General features: G+C 42.7%; 1 protein-coding gene across 1 annotated transcript in view; it reads left to right on the forward strand.

Moving 5' to 3' along the window:
* The first annotated feature begins 515 nt into the window (after positions 1–515).
* lhfpl5a (LHFPL tetraspan subfamily member 5a) overlaps positions 516–18666 on the forward strand; it is a 58445-nt gene continuing 40294 nt past the window's right edge. Inside the window, exon 1 of the mRNA XM_039749283.1 lies at positions 516–1161. Coding sequence (XP_039605217.1) covers positions 750–1161 — 412 coding nt within the window. The 5' untranslated portion in view covers positions 516–749. The remainder of the gene's footprint in view (positions 1162–18666) is intronic.

Raw genomic sequence — 18666 nt, forward strand, 5'->3', positions numbered from 1 at the left:
CTACAATGGAGTGTGACAATAAACGATTAACAGGGGATGTGTGAGCTCGTTGAACGTGTGAGCCTAGAAACTGACGCGATCGCATCGTCCCGGCAGACAGCAGTGACGCTGGCAGACAATTACGTCGCTCGTCCGTGGGACGGCGGTGACGCTCAGAGCGCGAGTTTCAGTGCTCGTTTACAAGCGAAAGACGAGCTGCTTGCCGGTGCCAAGGACGAACTCGATCTCGACTGCAATATCAAGTTGATGTGTCCTGAATAATTCATGCATTCTGGAACGGGTGTAGTGTTAATTAATGTATATCATTTGCGATGGTTCTAAAAGGTTGCTTTATTGTAATGTATGCACTATTAGTAATTATACATTGTATTTTAAACAAAAGTAGCCTTCACCATATTGAGAACACGCATCTTTTCTTCTTCTCCTCCACTGTGCTTCCCACAAAACGCCATGCTGTGCTCGTGCATGCCGCCTAAAGTGCGTGCTCGCGCTTGCCGCGCCTGGCAGGTGGCAGCTGTCCTCGGTGCTGAATCGAAGCCCCACGTTTTAAGTGTCGGCAGCAGGTGGCGCTTGTCCTGCTCGGGTTAAATGAACGTAAGCGGCTCAGACCCCCAAAGTCCCGCTCGCTTTATGCCAGCCGAGCACTCGGTGTCTCGGAATGTCTTGCTGCCTTATTAACTGGACACTGGTCGTAGCCTTTCCTCTCCTAGTTGACCTCAGCTAAGCTTCTCGATCGCTTAACCGCCACCATGGAGAAAATGCTGCCCGCCCAAGAGGCGGCAAAAATCTACCACACGAACTACGTGAGGAATGCCCGTGCCATCGGAGTGCTCTGGGCCATCTTCACTATTTGTTTCGCTATCATTACAGTGGTGTGCTTCATTCAGCCCTATTGGATCGGGGACAGCATCAACACCCCGCAGGCGGGCTACTTTGGACTCTTTCACTATTGCATCGGGAACGCGCTCACCTCCGAACTGACCTGCAAGGGCAGCGCCCTGGACTTTGGCTCAATCCCGTCCGGAGCTTTCAAGACGGCCATGTTCTTTGTGGGCACAGCCATGCTGCTTGTAGTGGGTTGTATTGTCTGCTTTGGTCTGTTTTTCTTTTGCAACGCTGCCACTGTCTATAAGATCTGCGCCTGGATGCAGCTGGCGTCGGGTGAGTCTTTACGCTTGTATAGCGCCTTGCACGAGCGGGCTGATAACAATCAGTAATATCTTAACTCCCGAAGTTCCATTTAAAAAAAGCAACTTTATACAGCTAGGCAGACACACAGGGAAATAAACTGTTAATGTGTATGTCTCGCAGTGTGGGGTAGTGCCTAAGGCTTTGGTCTTCAAACGCCGCTACTGACGCTCTGACCATGAGAAAGTCACTTCACTTGACTGTACTTTAGTTGGAAAAAAAAGACAAGAAATGTTTCCAAGTGTAACCCTCAAATATTGTTAATCACATTAGATTAAGGTGTCCGCCCAATAAGAGAATAAAATGAATAATCACTGAGGAGAGTGTATAGAGCTCCTGTCAGGGTGTGTTGAAAAGACATGCAGTTAGGTGAACTGGCGATCCTAAATTGACCCCAGTGTGTGCTTGGTGCATGGGTGGGGGTGTGAGCCCTACGATGGACTGGCACCCTGCATGTGCTAGTTGGGATAGGCTCCTGCAGACCCCTGTTCAGGACAAAGCAGATTAGGAAACGACTGACTGATATTAGCAATAACATAAAAAAGTGCACGCTATCCAATGTTGGCTCCTGCCTTGCTTCCAGTACTGCCAGGGTAGGCTCGAGCACCCCACAACCAAGCAAGTTTAAGAACAACTAACTGATCGATGAGACCCTCCAGAACAAAAAAATAATCTGTCCCTCTTAATGATTAATGTAAATATATATAGCTCTTTTTCCATGGAGAAGAAACCAAAGAGATCATTAGTCCCAAATCAAATATAATTTTGAGAATTTTCTGAATTACCAAGTAGTGGAAGCTGCAGCCATCAGAGAAGTGTCCCACTTAACAATACCCTGAGCTGTGTATGCACCGGTAGTGCTGCTACCTCACAACATGGGCGTTGGGGTTCACATCCCAGGTACGTCCCTACTTGGAGTTTACATGTTCTCCCCGTGTCCATTTGGGTTTTCTGTGGGTGTCCCTGTGTCCTCCAGTAGTCCAAAGTTGTGCAGGTTAGGTGAGCTGGCCTTGTTACATTACCCCTAGTGTGTGTGTGTGTGTGTGTGTGTGTTCACCTGGCACCTTGTCCAGAGGTTGTTCCTGCCTTGTGTCCGATACTTGCTGAAATGGGCTCCAGCTTCCCCACAGCCCTGTTCTGAATAAAGGGGGCCCGAAAATGCTTGGATGAATGGATGAACAGTGTACAACAAGAGGGTGAATCTGAGAGGAAGATCCACCATGAGACACATATAATAAATAAGTTAATTATTAAAACACAAATTAACTTTATGGTGGCTCAAAGATTAGGGATCTGTGCCGGCAATCAGAAGGTTGCTGGTTTAAACCCCGTAAATGCCTAAAGTGACTCTACTTCGTTGGGCCCTTGAGCGAGGCACTTAACCTGCAATAGCTTCATCCTGGGTATGACATTAATCTGCGTCCAGCCCTACAAGGAGGTCCTCAGACTTGGAGGGAGTACTCAGGAGCAGTCGGTGACAGGATTGGCACCCCAGCCACATTAAAACACCTCACACTGATCCATTCCATTCGAAGTGGTGTGGTGCTGAGGTGCTGTACGACTGCACTTGGGTCCTAATTTGGGATCCTGAGGTCGTTTCTTGTGTTGTGGGTGCAGTGCATGCTCCTAATCTCTCTCTCTCTCTAACTTTATGTGTAAAAGAGAGGTATTCAGCGTAAAATTAGAACAGTTCTCTTAACAGTAAATATAAATGTGTGTTTTTGCATTTACTGCCATATGGACAAACAATTGGGGCGGCATGGTGGCGCAGTGGGTAGCGCTGCTGCCTCATAGTTAGGAGACCCGGGTTTGCTTCCCAGGTCCTCCCTGCGTGGAGTTTGCATGTTCTCCCCGTGTCTGCGTGGGTTTCCTCCCGCAGTCCAAAGACATGCAGCTTAGGTGCATTGGCGATTCTAAATTGTCCCTAGTGTGCTGTGAGTGTGTGCCCTGCGGTGGGCTGGCACCCTGTTCAGGGTTTGTTTCCTGCCTTGTGCCCTGTGTTTGCTGGGATTGGCTCTGGCAGACCCCCGTGACCCTGTAGTTATGATATAGCGGGTTGGATAATGGATGGATGGATGGATGGATGGACAAACAATTAGAGAAATAATTAACTAAAGATTTACAACTTGTGCAAATCCTGGACTGTGTATTCTCACACCAGTGATATTTTCATTTCTTTATCTATAATCATCTATCCATCTCTTTATTAAGCTCATGATGCATACTCAGTTCAGATACTTGATACTTGCCTACAGAGTAGTCAGTGGGTCAGCACCTGAGAATATGGAGACACTGGTGGGGTCCAGTGCTCCTTCTCAACCGCTCAGATCTGTTTATGGATGGTGTGTGGTGGCACAACCTCTGCGTGGCATCAAGTCTCAGTCCAGACTCTATTCGTGTGTAGCTCCTAGCTGATGGAACGAGCTCCCCACCTGCATTTGAACTTCTGAATTCCTCAATTTGTTTAAGAAGCATTTGAAGACTTTCTATCTAACTGATATTAGCTGTTAGGTTTTGTAAGCAAGGAATTGTAACTCGTTTGTGTCTTGTCCTGAGCTCCTCACTTGTGACGATCAATTGTGTAACTTAGTCCTGTAACACCTCTTCCCAAACAGTCCCAGACTGACGATTACTTGATTATGTTCAAATCTTTTGCAGGAAAGCATCTGTTAAGCAAATAAATCCATCCATCCATTATCCAACCCGCTATATCCTAACTACAGGGTCACGGGGTCTGCTGGAGCCAATCCCAGCCAACACAGGGCCCAATATAGAAACAAGCCCCGGGCAGGGCGCCAGCCACCGCAGTAAGCAAGTAAATGTAAATGTAACTCTAAGCCACTTGTCCAGTTTCAGAGTCACATGAGTGTCTGTGGTTACCAATCCCGGACAGGGTGCCAGTCAGTCACAGAGCTTCAAGTTACAGTCACCAACAATGCCTATTAAGCATCTTCACCCACTTGGATGTTGTTACATTTTAGTATTATACAATATTCAATCCCACTGGATATATTTTGTCTTTTTGACACTGACCAAGAGAAGAAGTCTCTTAATGTCAAAGTGAAAACAGATTGAGATCTGGACTCTGACTCATCCAGTCCAGGGGCCTCATGTATAAACGGTGCATACGTACAGAAATGTTGTGTAAGAACCTTTCCACGTTCAAATCGCGATGTATAAAACCTACACTTGGCGTAAAGCCACACACTTTTCCACGGTACCTCATGCCTTGTTGTACGCAAGTTCTCCGCTCGGTTTTGCAGACTGGCGGCACCCAGCGTCAAAGCTGTGCTACTGTTCTTGTGTGGTTACTCATTATTTTCCTGACGCGGCTTTATAAATACACAGAAACTAACCGCATATTGTTTATTAGTGTAATGCATCTGATTGTAATTAACTCGTAACAATATAATGGTCCAGAGAACAGCCATAGTATTCCAAATACCATAACTGCTTTAGCGTTGTTACTCTCACTGCACCTTCTTCTTCTTCTTTCAGCTCCTCTTGTTAGGAGTTGCCACAGCGGATCATCTTTTTCCATATTACTCTCACTGCACCACTCGGAGTATTTATATCACTGTATCTGAGTGTGAATCACAGCAGCAGCTGATCGGAAAAGGAATTATCAGTATACAGCTTCAAGGACACGCTGTCTCAGCCACGGCAAAACGTTTTAAAGCCTTTCCTGTACAGACCTCGCGGTTCAGAAACAGTTTAATCCCAAGAACTTTAAATGCAATCAATCAATTGCTCCTTGTAGAACTGTTAGTACTTATAAGTACAATCACCCCACTGTAAACTTGCACTACAGTTATAATATCACACAACCTGAGACACTTTATAAAGCGCGTATTTACATATGATGACGATATCATTTTTAAGGTGAAATGCAGCAAAATATGTTTATTATATTATACAGATAAAACTTTAACTTCATTTAAATAATCTATATTCTTCACTGGTACTGGCGTGAAGGATAGAATAATTAAACATGTACTACGAAGATATTTCAATGTTCTTTAAACGTTTTGAAGAATCGGCACTCCCCAATTCTGATTGGGTATTTGGGGAAAGAAAAGCACGGACTGCAGTGGCGGCTACACCAATATATATTGAATATAAAACAGAAAGACAAAATAACAACACAGCTAAAAACGCAGCAACAAATTTCGGCAAAAGTTAAATACTTGTGTCATGAGCACGAGGCAGCTATGCAGTGTCTGCAACGGACGTGGCCATCCACCATGCACAAGCTACATTACTTAGGCCTACATTGGCCCAGTGCCACCACAAGCCTAGAGCCGCCCCTGAGTACTGCTGCAATAAATTATTTCATCGAAGGTCGAACACACAATCACTGTGCCGTGAAAGCCATGTTTAATAACGTGCTTTAACTCCTATCATCATAAAAATGATATCACGTATACATCTCAGTATTTTAGTTATTCAGAGAGCTGTAATATCACGAATGTAATTGACTCTGTGTCCAGTTGGAGGAAGAGAGCCAGTTTAAGAAGCAAGTAGTGATTCACACACATAGATCACATACGAGTAGAAGATCAAATACAAAACAAAACATTTAACGTGCTACTTTAATTACGATGTCATTTGAGAAACTGGTTAATTAAACGATTTTAAGATGACTTTAGTGACAAAATAAACTACGTGATTAAAGTGGAAATGTCGAGATTAAAGTTGACATTTCGTGCTTTTTCCCCACCGTGTGCCTTTTTTTCTCTGTACCCTAATAAGCTTTCATATGACACTCAGACAGTGGGCTGCAACTCGGCTTTTCACGGCGACTTTGATATGTGACTTCTTTTTTATTTCCGGCACTGTGCGATTTTGTGAATGTGAGCTTTCAAGTTTCTCCAACACGCTATGTCACTCGATCAACTTCATTTTGTTGATTATACCACGGTTTATTTGAACAAATAGTATGTTTTTCCTTTGTCTCCACTTGGTATTCGCTGAAATTCTTATATTTTCCCCCGTGCTTTTCCTATTGTCTTTTCACAGAAGGCTGAGCTTAAGGGCGATTTATATTGATTTGCATATTCAAAGAGGCGTAATTCTGGGAGGAGTTGGGGCGTTACATGCGCGCTGCACGAGTGTTAGTTTTCACGCTGATCGGGATTTATGTAACGGAAGAACGTGGAAGTTGGAGTACGCACAGATTCCTGCATCTGGATTTTTCTGTGCGTAAGCACATTTCGGCTTTTGTGCTTACGCCATGTTATAGTGCGAGTTCTACGCACGGCGTTATACATGAGGCCCCAGGACGTTAACTTTGCTCTTTTGAAGCCGTTCCTATGCGGCTTTGACTTTATGCTTGAGGTCATTGTCTTGCTGAAAAACAAATCTTCTCCCAAGATGCAAGTATCTTACAAACCGCATCAGGTTTTCCTCCACAATATCTCCGTATTTTGCTGTATTTGCTTTCCCCTCAGATGCCTTCCAGGCCCTGCTGCGGAGAAGCATCCCCAGAGCCTGATGGTACCTTCACCATGCTTCATGATGGGAGTGGTGTGTTTTTGATAATGTGCAATGTTCAAACATGACATTTAGTCTGATGGCCAACAAACTCACTTTTGTTCTCATCAGACTAAAGAACCTTCTTCCAGCTGACTCCCACATACAGTACCTTCTGGCAGACTCTAGCCAAGATGTCTTATGTATTTTTTCACTTCGCTACTCTCCCATAAAACTTGGATTGGTGAAGCATCTGGGCAACGGTTGCCCGCACAGACTCTCCAGTGTGACCCACTGTAGCTTGTAACTCCTAAGTCATCAAAGGTCTCTTGGTGGTCTCCCTCAGCAGTCTTGGTCTTGCTGCATCACTGAGTTTTTGTGAATGGCCTACTCTGGGCAGGTTTACAGCTCTACCATACTTTTACCATTTTCATCTCTCCATTCAGCTCTATGGAGTTGTTTGGAGTGTTGTTTTGTTATCATTGCATAAGTTAGGCCACCATACTGACCCACAACAAGCTGGTCTTTCCACATTTGGGTTAATTTATACTAAAATCCATTGAAACCCCAGAAAGATGACATCCATTCAACTAATTCTGTGACTTCTAACACCGGTTAGCTGCACCAGAGGTATCATAGTATAGGGATGAGTACTTATGCAATCAGTAATTGTTGTGTTTTACATTTATAATTAAATTAGGTCACTTTGCAGAGATCCATTTTCACCTTCAATTTAAAAGAGTCTTTTTTCTGTTGATCAGAGTCAAAGAAGCGAAATTAATCCACTGGGATACGGTGTTGTGTGACAAGGAAATGTGAAGGCTTCCAAGGTGACAAATACTTTTATAGGCACTGTATGAACCTAACACACACATTTTTGGTGTGTGGGATTAAAATGAAAGCACCTGGAGCCAAACCTTTGGAGGTTGGCACCAGGATTGAAGCCCAGGACTCCGGTTTTGTGCAGCAGAGGCCTTAATCACGATGCCACCAGATACACTCATCCTCTGACTTCACGCATGAGACGATGCTGTAAGAGGAACTGTCAGCCCAAAGTCTCATTTAATTATTAAAAATGTGTTTTACATGAATGGGCATTTGGGTAGAAAAGTAAGAACCGTCTTATTAATTGCACAGCACATACCTTGATGGGATGGCTGCCAAGACACATTTACTACTAACCAATCTTTATTTGACAAATCTGCCTTTGAGGAATGCATGTGTTATGATCTTCAGTGCACTTAATCATACGAGCAGAATGGAGTACCTTTTATATGAGAGTCGCACGAGAAAGAATACGTATTAGCACACAAGAGGATCTTTTCAGCAATGCTATCAAATTTTATGTCTCCATTGCATGTGAAGCCTCTGTGGAAAATGAGCGTTATCTTAGCAGCCTCATAAATAATGTAAGGTGTGTACGCAATGTTGGCCTGGAATATCAGGTATCACACAGGCAGATTCTCAAGTTTACAAATGGATTTCTAACTTCACTTCTTCAAATCCATGGTGCAAATCCCAGCCAAGTCCCTGAGAAGTCTACGAGTCCTCCTTGTGCCTGAGTGAGTTCTACACTTTGAACTCCAGTCGTTCAGCACATGATCCTAGAGACTCGTATGGCAGCTGATCCTTCTATGAAAGTTGGAGTCCATCCTGGCAACACCAGCCCTGAATGTGGTGTTAGTCCATCACAGAGCACAACAGAACCACACACTCACATCAGCTCACCAGAGTCGCTTGTTAGCTTTCCCTGCAAGAATTCCTGCATTTTCTTTTTGTAATTCTTGTGTGCGTTTGTAGGCAGTTGTTGTTCATTGTTATATTTCTTGAGCTTCTCTTTAGGCTAAATTTCCCCCTTGGGAGAAATAAAGATCTATCCCCTATCTATTATACAGTTTAGTGCATTTCCTATCTATCTATCTATCTATCTATCTATCTATCTATCTATCTATCTATCTATCTATTATATAGTGCCTTTAACATCTATCTATCTATCTATTATATAGTGCCTTTAACATCTATCTATCTATCTATCTATCTATCTATCTGTCTGTCTATTTATCTACAAGTAAGCAATAATCTGCTTTTTATGGGTGAAGCTGTACCAGGGGTCATCAGAATTTATCAGTTCATCAGAGTCATGATATGGACTTGCTTGATGTTGTCATCAGTAGTTGGAATGGACAGGCTTCCTGCTATTTTTGAGCTTCTCAATCCATAAACATGTCATGGTAAACACTGTCTCTTTATTGTGCACAAAGCCTACCATGGATTTTGGCCCCTGATAACCCTTCAGCTCATAAAAAGGTCACTGCTCTTGCAAATGGATAACAGGACAGCTTATTTGGTACAAATGTGTGTAGGGAGAGCTGTACTTATAAACCTAACTTATTACTTATATATCTATCTATACTAATAAAAGGCAAAGCCCTCACTCACTCACTGACTCACTCACTCACTCACTCACTCATCACTAATTCTCCAACTTCCCGTGTAGGTAGAAGGCTGAAATTTAGCAGGCTCATTCCTTACAGCTTACTTACAAAAGTTGGGCAGGTTTCATTTCGAAATTCTACGCCTAATGGTCATAACTGGAAGGTAGTTTTCTCCATTTACTGTAATGGAGTTGAGCTCGATGGTCATGGGGGGGCGGAGTTTCGTGTGACATCATCACGCCTCCCACGTAATCACGTGAACTGACTGTCAACGCAGTACGTAGAAAACCAGGAAGAGCTCCAAAAAGCGCTGAAGAAAACATGCATTATATAATTGAGAAGGCAGCGAAACAATAAGAAGCGAGCGAGTGACATATAAAACCATATTCATGAGTGCTGCTACTTCGGAAACAAAGCACGGTGTAAACATAAACTTTAAATTAAGTTCATAGACAGGCTGCCGCTGGCGTTTCTCATGCCCACGGGTATAAGTTTAATGAGAGGATGCAGGATATAAACGAGAGTTTTGATCATTTTGTAACTAAAGTTAAAATTGCAGGTGAAGGGGTGTGCTTATGCAAATTCTGAGAGACTGTGTTTGTGGGGGATTGACAGTTAAGGCGGGTGGGGGAGTCACGTCATCATCTCCCCTCCCATTCATCTAATTTCGGTCTGAGCTGAGCTCCGCGGCTAACGCCGTCTTCCGAAGCAATTTCATCACACTGCCACCAAATACTCACAGAAAAATCCACAAGTTAATACACACGCTGTCTCTAGAGTTTCTACACACTGAATCCTCCAGGCACTACTTACAAAAGGTCACATTGACAATCGTGTTACGTTATTTTTAAAATCTTTCCTTTTCTTAGCACAAGCACAGCTGAGAAGCTTTGATGCATGTGCTCCATAACGCGTTAAAAAATAATGCATTTAATCACACTTTGCATTACAAGCAAAGGGGAGCTTTTGTCAATGCATCATTTCCTGGTACACGGATTACATTGATCAGCGCATCCCGATTCATTTTAGCCTCGCACCACCTTAGTTTGAGAAGAAGTATGAAAAAATATGAGGTTAACACAGAAAAACAGATCACCAATTGAATCTTTATGAATAATCGATTCGCCATCAATAATTGTTTTGATAAAGCCATACTCAGTGTAATCCTCCTTCCATTTTATAATTTTTCCGCCAATAGCCATGATTAAATGAACGGTAAAAAAGTGAGAGCGAAGCGAGGGTGACTTATTTAGGCAGGCATATATATGACAGCAACACTCATGACAATGTCAATCATGTTACGTTATTATTAAAATGTTTCCTTTTCTTTTTCATTACTTCTTTAACACACTACTTCTCCGCTGCGAGGCAATTCTGCTAGTCTATTATATAGTACCTTTCCTATCTGTCTACATATCTATCATATAGTACCTTTCATACACATCTATCAAATGATCAATCTATTTATATTACCTTTCATTATCTATCTATCTATCTATTTTAGAGTATAAGCAGACATATTTTATAACATTCTATTAGACCTACTTAATCCAAATCAGGATGGCTGGGTGTGGGTGCCACTCCATTGCACCCTCACTCACATACATACACACATACACTCAGTTTAGGAGTTGTTTGGGTTTGAGGTTGGAAAAGTGGAATACCCTGGAAAAAGTGCTTGCAGACACAGGAAGAACATCTGAACACCACGCAGACAATGTGTGGGATTGAATCCAGAACATTGTGTCTATGACGTAGCAGCTCAATCCTGTTTGTTAACTGGATTTTTACCAGTTCTTGACTGGATAGCAGGATGCAATGCAAACAAATAACAGTGAAAGAAGGACACAGAATACGTTTTTGAGAAAAACAAACCCCTTCAGAGCCGCCTTGTACATAAAGCTGATTTTAGGACCAAAGTCCTAGATAAGTCATCCTTTCCTGCTGATTACCACATAGCAGATACACAGTAAGTGCATTACATACAAAGCCCTGAAGCTGTGCCAAGGATCTTCAGCATGTCAGAATGTCGCCTTCACAGTTATCAACAACAACAACAACATTTATTTATATAGCACATTTTCATACAAACAGTAGCTCAAAGTGCTTTACATATTAAAGAATAGAAAAATGAAAGACACAATTATAAAACAAAATAAATCAACATTAATTAACATCGAATAAGAGTAAGGTTCAATGGCCAGGGGGGACAGAACAAACAAAAAAACTCCAGACGGCTGGAGAAAAAAATAAAATCTGTAGGGATTCCAGACCATGAGACCACCCAGTCCCCTCTGGGCATTCTACCTAACATAAATCAAACAGTCCTCTTTGGATTTAGGGTTCTCACGGAAGGGCTTGATGATGATGATGGTCACGTAGACTTCTGCCTTTTAATCCGTCCATCATTGTTAGAGCATCATGAAGCTTTGAGTAGGTGGACAAAGAAACCGGAAAAAGAAACAGAAAAGAGAGTAGGGGTCAGTACCGATTTTAGAGCCACCATGAATAGTTATTTTGAGGAGATTGAAAATACAGAGTATCAGGATTAAGTTAAATTACGATTAAAATGAAGTTATAAAAGGCCATGTTAAAGTAATGTGTTTTCAGCAGTGTTTTAAAGTGCTCTACTGTATCAGCCTGGCGAATTCCTATTGGCAGGCTATTCCAGATTTTAGGTGCATAACAGCAGAAGGCCGCCTCACCACTTCTTTTAAGTTTTGTTCTTGGAATTCTAAGGAGACACTCATTTGAGGATCTGAGGTTACGATTTGGAATATAAGGTGTCAGACATTCCGATATATAAGATGGGGCGAGATTATTTAAGGCTTTATAAACCATAAGCAGAATTTTAAAGTCAATCCTGAATGACACAGGTAACCAGTGTAGTGACATCAAAACTATAGAGATGTGCTCGGATTTTCTTTTCCTAGTTAGGATTCTAGCAGCTGCATTCTGCACTATTTGCAAACGATTTATATCTTTTTTGGGTAGTCCTGAGAGGAGTGCGTTACAGTAATCTAGTCGACTGAAAACAAACGCGTGAATTAATTTCTCAGCATCTTTCAGTGATATAAGCGGTATAACTTTACTTATGTTTCTTAAGTTGAAAAATGCTGTCCTAATGATCTGATTAATATGTGATTTAAAATTCAGATTACAGTCAACAATCACCCCTAAGCTTTTTACCTCCGTTTTGACTTTTAATCCTAATGTATCCAGTTTATTTCTAATAGCCTCATTGTATCCATTATTGCTGATCACTAAAATTTCAGTTTTCTCTTTATTTAACTTGAGAAAATTACTATTCATCCATTCTGAGATACCAGTCAGACATTCTGTTAGTGAATCAAGAGAATCAGGGTCATCAGGAGCTATAAGTACAGCTGTGTGTCATCAGCATAGCTGTGGTAGCTCACGTTGTGCCCTGAGATAATCTGACCTAACGGAAGCATGTAGATTGACTATGATCTTGACTACATGCTCGCAGGTCCCAGTAATCTTTCATTTTGTTAATTGGTATGAATTGCTTTATAAACTGTTAAAATTCCACAGAAAATAGCCAGACTCAGACCCTGTGTGGTTTTCATAATCTTGTTTTTAATTTTTGTGTGGTTACAGAGTGTTTAGCACTGGTGTGTCACTGCTCCGGGATGTGGGGTTCAAATCCTGGCCCTGTCACTGTCACACTTGTATGTTCTCCTTGTGGATGTGGGAGTTTTTCTTCTCACATCTCAAAGACATGTCTGATAAAGTACAGTGGATTCAGAGAGTATGAAGGGGTCTGAATCAGTCTGTCAGTTAGTCAACTTTGCATTTTATATATATATATATATATTGTATATATTACATTCCTAGTTCTGAATTGCAATCTGATTATTTAGATGGTTACCTACCAGGTAATGCTTGTGGTTGGTTGGCAAGCATCCACCATGTCCTCTCAGTTGTGAGAAGCAGATTATAGATATGTCATAAAGTATTATCTATATCTACAGTTTGAATCCTGTAAGGGGATGCAAAAGTGTGCACACCTGATGAACCCCAATAAGGGCGAAACACGTGTCATGTACTCTTTGTATTAAATATACTGATACTGTATCACATATCACATAACCGCTCCCTGTAAACACATTTTTTTAATGAGTTTTAAGCACAGGGAAAAAAATGAACATTTGAAAAATCTGTAATTTAATAAACAACCAACAAAAGTAACATTGCAACAATTCACTCTATGAACCGAAAAATGAACATTTGAAAAATCCATAATACAAAAACTAACCATAAACTAACCTTGCATGAGTTGAGTTCTGGCATGAAGGAAGTGAGGAGGAACTAACTGGGTGGAGAGGAGATTACAGTTTTGAGGTCAAGTCTGTGACGATGCGGGTTCGCTGCATGCTCCCATCTTGTTTCCGGGAGCCCTTAAACCCGTCACCGTCGGTAATGTTACCAATTAGCAGTGATGCCTGCCTAAAATGAGTTGAAATCTAAGTAATGAATGTAGACCTGTGTTATGTGCCATTTAGTATGGGATTCAGAAAAGCAGTGTTAATGTTTGTGATGCGCCATCTGTTGGAATGATGGGGACATAGCAGTCAGACAGATACACAGACAGATGCAAAGACACTCATCCTTTTATTAAGTTGGATGGAAAGTTCACTCATCCACTCATCAACAAAAACACTATTTCCAATTTAGATAAAACGCCCAAATTTGTCAGGATGGCACAACAACGTCAGTAAGTATCTGCTAAGAAAGTACAATTTGAAATATCAACACAGTGGAACTTCAGGTCACGGCCGTAATTCGTTCCAAAACCCAAAGTAATTTACCCCATAGGATTGTACGTAAATACAATTAATCTGTTCCAGATCATACGAACTGTATGTAAATATATTTTTTTAAAGATTTTTAAGCACAAAAATAGTTAATTATACCATAGAATGCACAGTGTAATAGTAAACTAAACATTGAATAACACTGAGAAAACCTTGAACAACAGAGAAAACTAACACTGCAAGAGTTCACGCTATAGCCTTACGAACCGCTCTTTGTAAACACTTTTTTTAATGAGTTTTAAGAACAGGGAAAAAATGAACATTTGAAAAATCTGTAATTTAATAAACAACCAACAAAAGTAACATTGCAACAATTCACTCTATGAACTGAAAAATGAACATTTGAAAAATCCGTAATACAAAAACTAACCATAAACTAACCTTGCAGGAGTCGAGTTCTGGCATGAAGGAAGTGAGGAGGAACTAACTGGGTGGAGAGGAGATTACAGTTTTGAGGTCAAGTCTGTGACGATGCGGGTTCGCTGCATGCTCCCATCTTGTTTCCGGGAGCCCTTAAACCCGTCACCGTCGGTAATGTTACCGATGAGCACGACAGTGAGGCACTACAATGGAGCAATCAGATGGTGCAAAAAGTGCCAAGTGCTTTTATTAAAATCAACAAAACAACAATCAAAAACAAAGTCCAAATTAAATAAAGTGCAGTGCTTTCAGAATCCTTCAATAAATAAATAATCCCATAAAAACAGAAGTGAAGTGGAGGTTAAAATCCAATAGAAAAAAGTCTTCATTAAATACAACGAGGTTAAAACAATGCTGGAAGCAGTCTCTTTAAAAACAAGCCCAGTGAGTTCTTTAACTGCCTTCTCGGCCAGCCGTCCTTCTTCTGGTCACTCCAGCTCCTTGACCGCTTCCTTCTGCCCCACCCCTGCTTGGGCTCATTGTCCAGCTGCCTACCTGCGAGCACATGCTCACTCGCTCACTCGCTCACACCGGTTCTTTCCACACTGCTTCCTGCTTACTTCCTCACTCCGTAACCTCCGGCTTTCTTTTCTTTTTCTTCCCTTTAGCCACCTCACACTACTATTTATGAAGAGGACGGACGTGGCAGCTGTAGCGCGGCAATTATTTATTTAAAACTGGCCTCTTGACGTGAGCTGTGAACCCGCTATACAGTACCACAAAGTCCCGCTGCGCGATACACGTCTGACCAGAACAATGTACTGTACACGGAGAGACTGAACACATGCGTAAATCACCGGCGTGTATGAACCGGAAGGGAAACGAAACAGAGCACAAAGAGTTCACAGCGATTGCACAGGGAGAGACTAAACATGTGCGGAAATCATCGGCGCATATGAACCGGAAGGGAAACTGGCTTGTTCGTCACCCGAGTGTGTGGTCGTGAACAGATGCAAAAGTTTGGCGAACTTTTTGCTCATAACCCGATTTGTACGTGGTCCGAGATGTTTGTGACCTGAGGTTCCACTGTATTTGGGGGGGGGTAACACTCCCCCATATAAAAGAAAAACGAAAAACTTAAAAATCTCAAAAATGCATCAACTGATTTGAATGAATTGCCATGATGTTGTAGAAAAAATCTAAACTAGCCGCCCCTGTGTTTTTGTTGATAAGTGTTTCATTCGCTGCTATTTATTAATATCATGCTGTGAACTGCGCTGAGAGGAGACTTTATGCAAATGAAAGACACAGCAAAAGTGCCTGAACAGCCGCGTGAACAACAACACAAACTAATAGGGTGGACAGACGACTGAAGGTGGGACGGTGTCCCAGGCACAAGACATGGAGATGCGATCACGTTTGCCATATCCAGTCAGGTGGGATATGGAAAGAGAAAGCTCAGCAAAGGCTCCACCACAAGGTACTCTATCGTAACTTACATTTGTATCTTTGGACTCAGAAATCACTTACATTTACACACGTGTCTGTTTACTTTGAATGAATGGGATGTCCCACCATCCCGCTCTCCACAATTCATGGCAAACAACTTCACATCTGGACAACATGCAACTGATGAAAAACATAGAAAGAAACACGTGAGTGAACAATGTAAACAAATGAAAACTGTAAAAGTCTAGTATACGCAGTGTACTCAAATATAGTGGCACGGTGGCACAGGCGTAGCACGGGTGCCTCACAGGGTTTGTGTCCTGAGTCCTCCCAGCGTGGAGTTTGCATGTTCTCCCCGTGTCTGTGTGGGTTTCCTCCAAGTGCTCCTGCTTCAAAGACCTGCAGGTGAGGTGACTTGTGCGTGTCTGTGTGCTCACCCAACGATGGACTGGTGTCCTGTCCAGGGTTTGTTCCTGTCTTGCGCCCTATGCTAGTTGGGATAGGCTCCAGCATCCCCCCAAAAACCCTGGTGTGGATTAAGCAGGTTAGAAAGTGACATGACCTGTACTCAAATTTCACATTATTTCTACTGGTTACTCATCTCAAGTTACACTTTCTTGTAAAGCTGTTTTTTGTAGTGACCATCAACAAAAGCCAACTCACTAGAAAAGGCAAGAATCGAATTAGCGCAGGAATGTGTCACTCGTCTAGCATGTTTAAGAGTAAGGTCACCTGAGACGAGGGTGAGTCAAAAATGATCCGCACTCCGGTTATATGAAAACGTTTCCTGGCCGCACTGTCTTATCAGCGCTTTCCATACGAGGTCCCCGTCTCCCCGGTCTCGGCTGGGCAAGTGTGAATGGGTTACGTCAGCTCAACTGCGGTGCGAGTAACAATGGCTGCCCCACTTGTGATTAGCACGTCAGAAGAGCAACATGCGGTGAGTTGTTTTTTGTGGTCTGAGGGATTGCCTGGTGCCGCTATTTATTGAAGACTTTGTGCACAGTTTGGAGAAAATGTTTAGTCGCGAAGGAGTGTGTATGAACGGATAGAGAAGTTCAAGGAGTGTCAGCCATGACATAGGAGCCAGACGCCCGTCCACGAGCGTGTGCGTGAAATGATTGTATTGAATGAGTATTGTATTGTATTGTATTGTATTGAGTGACAGTAGATGATGTGGCAAATCAGCCATGGCTCTACTTGTACCATAACCCACGACAGACTTGGATGAAGAGATGAATAGTGCATTCGCTCAGACCTCGTCCCTCCCATAGGCTCCACCACACACGTGTCTTTTATTCACTTCGTTCCAATTTAGAGTCGGCAATCTTTCTAACCTGCATGTGGACATGAGGATAACGTGCAACCTCTACACAGACATTGACTGAGCTGGGACTTGAATGCAATCCACCATCCCACAATCAAACAAACATATACGTAAAAGAAAATGATAAAAGCTGCACAATTTCATAACTCAACACCAAAAAAAATTCATCTGGCATGGAAGATGTTTTACAGAAGTGGAACTCTTCAGTGTAGACCCTTGTGTGACCCGACATTTGCGCGATAGACATATGCGCACCGAAAAAATAGCGCCGATTAAAACGCGGCGTCAAAATCGCGCCGACAAAATCGCGAAAGTTTCATTAAATATTAAATATGAATTACTAGTTTAAAGCATATATGATAATGTTTATTTTAGATGTCAATATTATGAGACGCGGCATGCCATCAGCACGGCACGCAGATAGTCCTTAAGATCACGCCCTGCATATGTAGGAAGAATTGCAGCAAGACGTCTTGATAGTTGAGCGTATTTAGACTTGCTGGCTGTCTGGCTGCTGGTAATTCCGCTTTGTATACGACGCGTCATGCCAACCCTCGACTGAGTTATTTGTTCGCGGCATGCCATCCGCAGTTATAATAGTTATAACCTAGCACATAATGTGTACATAATGCTCACGTACGCGTCCCACTCTCTTGGCCTCTCTCGCGGGTTTGTCGACGGTCATTTGTCCGTCGCGCTTTTGTCGGTGAACCGACCCTTGATAGCATCTTTCCAAACAGACATAAATCACCCAAAATGATACATTTATGAAGATTATGTACAGCTGCAAGTGATCCATGAATTTATTCAATAACATTAAAGGACTGAATGTCTACTGCGTTGCTGTTTATCAGTTAAAGCTGGCAGAAGGAGAAATCTAGAAGTAATTGAGCATCAAGATTACAGAAATGAGAGAGCTAATGGCCTAATTAGTGAAAAACTGTCAAGCAAAGTGGGACTGCAAAAGGCAATGGTGTTTCCAGTGTGACGGACGGCCAGGACCCATGCCCAGCCGGGACGCCCCTTTGACACTGGGTCCAGGGGAGCAGCAATGGGATGCAACCTACGTCCCCCGGAATGCATGGTGGCAGCCCTCCTGGGTTACATCGGGGCCACAGGTGTGGGACGTCATGGCTCAGACCTGTTGGGCTCTGTGGCCACCACCGGGAGGATCTGCACGGCTTAACGAGTCCATGTGGGCTGGAATGCAGCCACACCCAGAAGTGCAGCCAAATTAGGTTAATGATCACCTGAAGCACTTCTGGGTGGGCTATAAGAAGAGCCTGCAGGCACTACTGGAGGCGCCAGAGTGAGGAGGAGGAGGAGAGGAAGAGGAAGAGGAAGAGGAAGAGGAAGAGGAAGAAGAAGAAGGAGAGGGTGAGGGTGAGGGTGAGGGTGAGGGTGTGTGCTTCTTGGGTGTTTTTCTTTTGGTGTGTTTTGGGGACTGTGCTGTGTCTGTGGGTACGGGGAAAGCATAACCCACAGACAAAAAGAATAACATTTTTTTGTTCATTTTTATACGTGCCTCCACTGCCAGTCAGTGTCGGGTCGACGCCTATATAGCGCCTTTGGCACACCAGTTTTTAGAAATGGGTGA

The sequence above is a fragment of the Polypterus senegalus genome, chromosome 3, assembly GCF_016835505.1.
Source record: "Polypterus senegalus isolate Bchr_013 chromosome 3, ASM1683550v1, whole genome shotgun sequence".
In the NCBI taxonomy this organism is placed as follows: domain Eukaryota; kingdom Metazoa; phylum Chordata; class Cladistia; order Polypteriformes; family Polypteridae; genus Polypterus; species Polypterus senegalus.